The sequence below is a fragment of the Propithecus coquereli genome, unplaced genomic scaffold (assembly GCF_000956105.1).
Source record: "Propithecus coquereli isolate 6110/MARCELLA unplaced genomic scaffold, Pcoq_1.0 Scaffold27, whole genome shotgun sequence".
Classification (NCBI taxonomy): domain Eukaryota; kingdom Metazoa; phylum Chordata; class Mammalia; order Primates; family Indriidae; genus Propithecus; species Propithecus coquereli.
Genome location: NW_012148285.1, coordinates 12,182,774 through 12,192,655, shown reverse-complemented (window position 1 = coordinate 12,192,655; position 9,882 = coordinate 12,182,774). Strand labels below are relative to the sequence as shown.

General features: G+C 42.5%; 1 protein-coding gene across 1 annotated transcript in view; it reads left to right on the top strand.

The window, feature by feature from the left end:
- LOC105812987 (chromosome unknown open reading frame, human C16orf62) overlaps nt 1-9,882 on the top strand; it is a 136,022-nt gene that overhangs the window by 26,150 nt on the left and 99,990 nt on the right. The window contains exon 8 of the mRNA XM_012647550.1: nt 4,076-4,135. Coding sequence (XP_012503004.1) covers nt 4,076-4,135 — 60 coding nt within the window. The remainder of the gene's footprint in view (nt 1-4,075; nt 4,136-9,882) is intronic.

The following is a 9,882-nucleotide window of genomic DNA, read 5'->3' as shown; positions in this document are numbered from 1 at the left end:
ATGCGTCTGCGCACACAGCTTGCCTTCAGGGAGTGCGAAATCAGTCAGGGAGAGGCTGGGCTCTGTATCTGGTTTTCGTGGCAGTCCCGTTTCTCCTGTGAATTCACCCATCGGCCTTCTGGTTTCCCTCACCTGCTTCCTGCAAGCTTCTTTTGCATGAGTCAGCAGCCCTTAGCAAGACTAGCTCTGGGATGCTGATGAGATCCAGTTTCTACCCTACAAGCCTGGCCAGACCCAGACAGTGTACTTACCTGCAAGAACTCTGGGCAGGCACTGTGCCAGGCCCTGCTGACGGCACCCGGGCCCCACGCTCGGCAAGCCGGGGTGTGGTGCAGGTGCCTGCCATCTCTGCTGCAGTCCAGAAAACAGCGGGGCTGAGGTTGGGAACAACAGTGATAAACCCTCAACAAATAACATCCTAGTCAGATCATTCTAGGGGCTGTACAGAGTCTAAGTCACATTGTCTGCATAATGGCCCTGTGAGATAGGGCCTTTTATTATCCCCATTCTATAGATGAGGAACCGGAGGCACAGAGAAAGGAAGTAGCTTGCCCCAGGTCCCCAGCACAGCGAGTGGCCCAGGTGGTTCTCTGCAGCCAAAGCACCTGCTTTATTTCTCCTGTACGTTGCTCATGGGGGAAGTTTCGCACTCCATGAAAATGATAAATGTGTGTACCATTGACCCAGCAATTTCACCTCTAGGAATTTATCCCATTTGTAATAGTAAGAGACAGAAAATAACCCACGTGGCCATCAGTAGGGGACCAGTTAAACAAATTACCAATGTGTCTGTACAGTGGAATACGTGGTGGCTCTTAGAAATGAGGATGGGCTCTGTGTACCCGTAGGGAAAGACCTCCAAGTAGAAAAGTCTGGATGCGGAACAGCTATGGAGTATGTTACTTTTCTGTAAGAAAGGAGGAAAATTTAGAATACACATCCGTATTCACGTGTGCTTGCCTACAGAGACATTAGAAGGATACCCAAAAACTAACAAAAGTTGTTACTCTCCTAGGACGATCAGGGCAGCAGTGGGGGAATGCAATGGCCAAGGGAGAAACTGCACTCAGTACTGTCCACAGTCTTTTTGAAATTTGAATCGTGGGAATGTTTTCCCTGTTCAGAACCAAGCATTCCTACAAAGTACCTGCTTTCAGCACTCCCTGAGTCTCTGTCCCTCCTCTCCTCTTCAGAACTGTCTTCCCAGGGGTGCCATTGTTTGGGTCTGTTGTGAATGATACTCCTCAGGACTGTCGAGGCAGCCCACATCGACAGGTGTTCACGGAGACTTCGTTATACTTTGGGGCTAATGAATTTTCACTTTTTAAGAAAGGAATGGATCCCTGCCTTGCTTAGTGAAAATCTGGAGTCCTGAGGTCCATCTTTTTGAGCATTGTCATTACTCTGTCCCATAAGAAGGTGCACAACGACGGTACAGAGGCAGGTGCTGAGTGGTTGTTGACATCATGGACAGAGGTCAGGGCCTCTTGCCATGTGGGGATGTGGGACAGGGCTGTGGCATCTGCAGAGACTGACATGCACACTGGGAACATGTGTGCCTGGCTTTTTTGCAATTTCACTAGAGGCAGTGGGCACACAGGCTTTGATTTGAGCCTGCCACTGCTCCTCAGAGTCGCATGAACTTGAGCCTCAGTTTCTTCACCTGTAACATGGGGATAACGTAGACCCTGCCTCCAAGGGTTTCTGGAGAGAATTAAATGGGAGAATATGTAGGAAGCATATGGTGTTTTTCCTCTTCTAAGAGCTTGCCGGCAGGACGAGAGTAAACAACTTTGAATAGTGCTTGACACAAAGTAAGTGCTCAGAAAATGCTAGCTGTTACCACGGTTGTATTTATCTGTTTTAGTGTCTTTGATTTATAAGAAAATGAATCAAGATAGGAAATACAGGACCAAGTATTATTTCTCAAAATAGTTGTCCACTAACTTAACAAGAGAAAAAAGAGCCTGTTCAACCAAAAATAATTTTGTAGTTAAAGGCCTCTTGGAATAGAATGTGAAATTTTTTTTTCTTTTTTTTTAAGAATTTAAAGAGATGGCAACTTCTTGTGTAGGAAACAGAGGCATTTCATGCTAAGTCCCTTCTGTACACGTAGGAGGTGAGAAGTTACGCAGCCGCCCAGCGTGGCTTGCTGTGTCATGGTTTGAGGTAAAGTTGCATGCGGCTCCAATGCTGGGGTCCTGCAGTCACAGGGGAGGTCCGGGAGCCCATGGCCCCAGGTAAGGAAAGCACGTCCTGCCAGGAGGAAAAAGGCAAGTGGCTTTGAGAACTGGGGCTTGTTCTCTAAGGTTTCCCAGGATCTTCTGAATGGAATCAATGGTTTGGAACAGTGCTTCCCATCCTTGGCTGTACATTGAAATCACCTGGGGGGCTTTGAAAACACTCCCGGCTACACCCTAGACCTTTATGTCAGAACCTCTGAGGACAGACACAGACATCCACGTATTTTCAAGAGCCCCAGGTGCTCTGCGTGTGCAGCCAGGTTGGAGAGGCACTGGACAGAGGGAGGAGAGAGGCTTGTTGCTGCTTGTGCAGATCCTGGAGCCAAGGCCGGTTTTTGCTCAGAGACCCACTGGCGTATGCCTAAATCGGTGCTTCTCACACTTCCTGGTGTATAAGAATTTCCCAGTGAGGTTATTCAAAGTCCATATTCCTAGTCCTCACCCTCCAAAATATTCTTTTTCATTAGCTCTGTGTGCATTCTCAAAAGTGTCTTCTGACGATTGTCATGTAGGGTGGTCCACACTAGGAGAGGCACCCGGGGGTACCTCTTAGCTTGGGTGGCTTCCCTCATTCCTAGCATTGTGTCATCTCTTGGTGATGTCATTTGATCCCATATTCTTTGACCAGAAATGATCCTTATATTTTTCCATCTCTTTTGCCATATAAAGACAAGGTATGTCGTTCTTTACTGCCCGCATGATGGCGTTATGGGACAAAAGCACCCAAACAGAGGGAAATACTTTCACATTGAAGGTGATTTGGGAGGATTTAGAAAATGAGTAAGAACTGTAATTTTTACCCCCTGCATAATGATAACATTTTCCAACATGTAGGAACAGAATAAATAAAATTTTTGGTACTAGTTTGGGGTTCCAGACTGCCCATCTGTTTTTGTAAATAGAATTTTATTGGAACGCAGCTGCGTCATTTGTTTACATACTGTCTATGGCTGCTTTTGTGCTACAGTGGAAAAGTTGAGTAGTTACGATAGTGACCAGTGACCTGCAAAACCTAAAATACGTTCATCTACCCATCCAGCAAATCTTTCGAACCCACTACATGCCAGGCACTGATCGGGTCGGAAATGTGTCCATGGACAAAACAAGCACAGGTCTGCCCTTATGGACCCTACATTCTAGTTGAATGTCAAATTCTGGTGCTTCCAGGCAGCACCAGGCAGTTCCCATAAATGAGCGAAGCATACTGGTGGTGAGAGGTGGTCGGGGGCGGTAGAGACTGTGGCACACTGGGTAGCATATATGCCATCTCAAGGGGCAGCTACTAATCTGCTCTAGTTGTGTGTTGTCCTGTAGGCTTATGGTACATTTTTGGTACATGTTACATGAAGAAGCAGGAAGTCCAGTTTTTTTTCTTGTGAATTCTCCCAGTTTTTACCTGTTGGTAACTAATTCAGAAAATTTTAAAGCACTTTGTGGGCCGTCGTGGTACAGACCAAACAAAACTGGTCGCAGGCTGGATTCAGCCCGTGGGCTGCGCGTTTTCCCCTCTGGCCTAGGATAGAACGTAGACCATAGTCTTAAGAGTGAGTGGGGATACTGCAGGCTCCCTTGACCCCGAGTGTCAGTTAAGACTCCAAAGGATAAACCGGTCATTTTCCTGTCTCTCACAGAAAGTAAAACTCCCTTCTTTCATTAGAAATGAAAAACAAAAGAAACAGGGCTTAAAATTTGTCCCACCAGATGGCAGCATATTATCACAAGTTAAAGCATGTCCAGGAGGTGACATCTCTTCGTCCCTAATTAACAAGCGTTCATTTAGTGTTTGCTCCTGAAGAGTGTGATGCTAACACCGTCTGTCCTTCCCTCCCCAGGAAAGCTCGTGTATGAGCGCATCTTTTCCATGTGTGTGGATAACCGCAATGTCTTACCAGGTAACGCCATACCTGTTTCTCGAGTGTCATTCTGTCCTCAAGTTGGGATTAGGTTTTTATTGAGGATTCATTAAGACTTGATAAAATTATCAATTTTGGATGTGTTAATAGTATAAAAAAAAACCTTTGAAGATTTCCAATCATCTCAGTCTTCTAAAAACATTAGAAGGTTTCCAAAAGGCCTGTCTAGGAATTTGGACAAGTAATTTGAATCTGCAAGAATGAAAAGATGTTACAGTTAGATTCAGCTGAACTTTCACACCAACTTTTTGTCCTCTGCTGCTTGACATTTTTAATATTTTTCCTTCATATCTTTCTTTCCTAAGAAGCAAATTGTTTTGGAAAAAACAACTTTATATGTATTAAAGAACAATGTCAAATAAATCAATAGTAACTGATGCTTTGAATTCAAAATCCATACCCAAGTGATTTTGCATTAAATTTATTACCAATCGAATTTAAATTCTCAGGAGGTTATAATGGGACAAGTACAGAATGAATTTCTTTTGCCATATAAATGATAATAGTGATATGTCTGGCAATGCAGAACTGTCAGCTGCAGCTTCCATTTTTGTTTTTTTTTTTTATTCCTCTTTTTAAGTCCCAAGCACTGCTGTAAGGAGACATTCTCATCCGTCCAGGCTGGAGCAGCCAGCTTGTTCCACCTCACTCTGGCTCCCTCTGCTCGTAGCAGTGGTACTTCCCCAGGAGATGAAGAGAGAGCGCTAGCAGCAGTAACCCATAATTTGACCCATATTATTTCTTCTTTACTCCTTCCTTCCTCCCATCGTTCCTTCCCTTTCTCCCTCCTCCTCCTCTTCCTCTTCCTCTTTCTCACCCTCTCCCATCTATCTATTCATTTACCTATCTACCTGTCTTTTTAGCACCATTTAATGTACACATTTCTTGGAAAGAAAGAGACAGAGATCTACAGACTTTTAGGTCTAGAAAACCTCTTTGAAACCATCTCGTTTCATTATAGATGGACAAACCCAGTGCAGAAGAGTCAGGGTCTTGCCCGAGGCCCTGCCACCAGCCAGTGAGAGCCTTGCTCTTAGCGCTGCGCCTGCACTGTCTCTTACGGCAGCCACCAGCCACGTGTGGCTCTGGAGCACTCGGGATGTGGCCATTCCAAACTGAGATGATTGAGATGTGCTGTGAATATAAAAAAAAGACCCCAGATTTCAAAGACTTAGTACAAATAGAAGACCCTAAGGTAGCTCACTAATAATTTGTTTATATTGATTACACGTTGAAATGATCCTCTGGAGGAACTGGATTAAAGCATATTAAATAATTTCACCTGTTTTGTTTTACCTTTATCAATGTGGCTCATGTAGTATTTCTAGGGGACCCTCCCCTCCACTGCATCAGGCCTCTGATGATGTTTTTTACCAGCTTTTCCCATGCGCCAGGCGTCTCAAGTGTGGGAGGCAGTGATCCTGGAAAGGCCTTCTCTGCTTGCTTGAGGATTTGGGAAATTTGAGCCCATTTATTTAACTTACACTTGCCAACTTGTACTCCCTGTGCTATACCAACAGTAGCAAACTTCAGCCAGCAGGCGGAATTAAACCCAAATAGGTGTTTTCTTTGGCAACAACAGCATTTTTAAAGAAATTCTTTTTGATACAGGTTTTATTTCTTCCTATTGTTGTACTCAAGCACTTGCAAATATTTCTGTTACCTGCCTAGCCCCCAGAGGCATTTGAGTTTGCATTTTCAGTGACTGTACAAATAACATTTTAGGACCAATTAAAGAAAAATTCCTAATAACTGACTCCCTACCTAAACTCTAAAAGTTCAAAATATAATAAAAGGCTGGTCCTTGTCAAAATAGATTAATTAGCCCTTTTGCCACTAAAATTCTTCCCTCTCTGAATATCTGTTTTTTTACCTTGAGCAATTCAAATCAGGCTTTTGTTTTCTTGAAAATGAGTTCATCATTATTTTTGTCCTTTTAGTTAAAGTCTTCATCTGCATGTGCTTTCTCTGTTTCCAAGAACCTGAAAGGGAAAGGGACAGGCTTTTCACAAAGCTATCGGTGATCTGGGGAACGACTCTTAATTATAATTATGAAGAATGCTTTTGAAATCTATTGTGCAGAACTCTGCCCAATGCAGTTATGTATGAAGAGAAATCTGGTGGCATTTGTACTCATTCTTTCCATTTGAATCAAGTTCTGACTGGTGAATTCAATACTTAAACCCTTTGCCTTCGGGAGTTTTAACTAAGGTGTATCTCTTCTGAGTTTAGACAGATACAGTGTCCTTTGGATTCATGAAAAGTACACACTACTAGATTTTTTTCCCCCAACATTTCTTAATCCAGCCTATGTATGAAGAGGCCATCTACTCTGAGTGATAAAATCGTTTTATTTCCAGCTTAGGAAAAATAACTTGGGTTTATTGTATTAATATTATGGTTCTCATCATCATCATCTCAGCATTCCCACCTTCAATCTTTCCCCATGGCTGATGTGGGCCATGTGAGGACAGGCAGTGGCCTTAACCAACCTGGCCTTTCCGGCACAGACTAAGGATGCCAGTCCCTATAACATTGTTATGTAAAGAGACCTTTCGCTGCTAGGGTAGACTTGGCAGATAAATGAAAGAGAACTAGACTCATTGGTCTCCCGCCTCGTCCTAAAATATCCACAGAAGCTCGGGGTTGAATAAAGAAGCACCACAAAGGAAAAATAAGTGGAAACTAGAACATATCTGTTCTTCATTACATCAAAGTCTCTTCTGAGTTAATTTCCAGGTTTTGAATTCGTCCCCTACGTAGCAGCCCAAGTGCTCAAGTATAAATCGTGTTGTGTCATGCCCTTGCCGTGCTCAGAACCCTCAACCTCCTCACCAAGGCTGCAAGCCTAGTGTGAGCTGGTGTGTGGCGTCCGCTCCTCCCCGTCCCGCGTGGTGCATTGGCTCGCTTTCTGTTCTGTGACCGTGCTGACCTGACGCCCTACCTGCCTCAGGGCCTTGCGCTTGCTGGTTCCTCTCCCTGGAATACATTTCCTCCACATCTAAGTGTGCCTGGCTCCCTTTTATAATTCAGGGCTGAGCTCAAATGCTGCCTCTGTGGGAACCTTCTCTGACCACTGTATTTAATGAACTCTACCTCGCCCCTAAATCTCACGCAAGTCGCTCTCTATCCCGATACCTAGTTTTATATCTTTCATAGCACTGATGGCTACTGGATGTTATTTTGGTTTTTTTGCCTGCTTATTTTTTTTTCCTGTTTATCATTTGTCCTCCCCCACTGGAATATAAGCTTCATGAAGACAGGGTCTACCTTATGCAAAGTTGCCTCCCCAAAGCCTGGAATACTTCCTTTACTTGGACCTTAAGGCATATTTATGTTGAGCAAATAAAGTAAAAATATATGATATTTAGTATCCTGTAAAATCTTAAAGTCCTGCCTAACATCCATTTCCTAAATTGTCCCTTGAGCTGGAAGGGAAAGCCTAAAGACTTTGTATTGGTATGTGCCAGGGGCAGAGAACCTTTTCATGTTGGAAGGCTGCATTAATTTAGCTGCAATCAAATAAGGCCACATTCAAGAAACTTCAACTAGATATACATAAAAATATACATTTTTTCGTAAAAGTCTAACTACTATGTATTTAATAATTTCAAAAAATGAAAGCTATTTGTTAATTTTGAAGTTACCTTTTAATGACTTTGTTTTGTCCGCTTTTTGTTGGAAAGCACTTGAATGCAGCGTGGAGGTCCGCAGTTTCGGTTGATCCTCTAGCTCCGTGGTCCCCAACCCTGGGGCCATATACTGCCCCCGCTTCCACCTTCTGTGGAAAAGTTGTCTTCCATGAAACTTAGGAAGGGGGGTGGCCCATAGCAGGAGGTGAGTGGTGGGCTGGCGAGGGAAGCTTCATCTGTATTTACAGCCGTTCCCCATTGCTTGCATCACTCCCTGAGCTCTTGCAACCCTGTCCCCTCTCCCCCATCTGTGGGAAAATTGTTTTCCATGAAACCAGTCCCTGGTGCCAAAAAGGTTGGGGACCGCTGATCTCAATGGATATCAATCATTTGTGATCTTAAGGGCATCTTGATTTGGGTTATGAAGGAGAATGTATGTTTCTAGCAATAAGTGGTTGAAAAGCAAGAAAGTTTTTTTCCGTCATATTGCTGAAGGTGTGGGTATTCTACTACATTTTTCCATATTTCAGTTTTCCGTATTTCAACTGGGTCTTTCTTAGCATCAGACAATTGACTTTAAAATGTTGTCTGAGAGCTCAGTCAATTCCATCTGTAGTTTTTTAGGTGTCTTGATGATATCAACTAGGTGAGGCTGAAATGTTAATTTGAGTGTGATGTCATGATTCTCAAAGTCAGTGAACCTTTCATTGTATTCTCCAATTAATAGGTCTACAACAGCTGCATATTCTTCAGATGATTCACATATATCATCCTGCTCATCAGTGACCTTTGCTAACTGGAGAAAATGTTTATCCAAAATTTCTTTAGAAGAAGTGTTGTGAAAAAAGATAGCTTTTTTCAAAATGCTTGGATTTTTTGCCATGTCATATATAGACTTAGTTTTACCTTGCAAAGAAACATTTAAGTCATCTTTATTTGACCTGGTATCACACAGAAATGCTGCATTCCTATAAAATCTTTCAATAATTCACACAGCTCATTCTGTTCTTCGTAAAACTTAACTATCTGTTCTCGCAGAGGTAAAATTTTGGCTAACACCTGTCCCTGCAATAGCTAAGAGCACTTTAGAGTGATATGGCAATCCACACTGAATACCTTATAGTTCAAGCTTAGCATGTTATGAAACTGACCATGCGGTGTTGCATTTGCACAAATATAGTTAACAATACTTGTAACTTGTTGCAAAGTATCACTTAAAATAGTAGCTTTAGCACAGAGATTTTGCTGATGCAAGATACAATGAAAAAAAAAAGAGCATCTGAATCTGTTACTCTGTTACTTTTTTTATCTGTGCAATAAACCCTTCATGTTTTCCTGTCATGGAAGGTGCACTGTCTGTACACACACTCACTAAATTTACCAAATTCAGTCCAACTTCACGACATTTGTCTTGAAAGTTGTTGAAGATATCTGTTCCCTGTGTTGTGTTCGTAAGAGTGCCCAAAGCGAGTAAACTCTTCATAGCAAAGAAAATGTTCTGTTGTGACCGGAATGAAGTATAAAACCTGTGCCAAGTCAGTAGTATCAGTTGATTCATCCAAAATGATTGAATAATGTATGTTCTCCTTTTGAAGTACCTCATGAAATTATTCTGTTAAGTTGAAGACTAATTCATGTGGCCGATCAGTTATGGTTCTCCTTGAAAGAGGCAGTTGTTTGTACTTTGAAATGTTATTAGGGTCCAAGCATCCTACAACTTCGACAACGCATCCTTTCACAATTCCTACATCACCGAATGGCTTCCCCTTTTTATCTGAGTATATAAGCTACTTTATAAGTTGCTTCAGTTGCATTATTTCCAGGTCTTATTGCTGCTTGAAAGAATTGTCTTTGCTTTTGCTTTTCATCTCTTAATTTCTGCGATACAGCCTCTTGTGCCTCTCCCTCTAACTTAAAATATTTGTGGTCTTTATGAGTGTTGTAATGCTCATGAGCACTGAATTTCTTTAATGTTGATATTGCAGTATCACAAAGCAAGCAAATCATCTTATCTTTAGCAGAAACAACAAAATACTGCAATTCCCAATGCTCATTAAGAAAATCTGTTTTCTTCCTTCAGCATTCTCTTGGTCA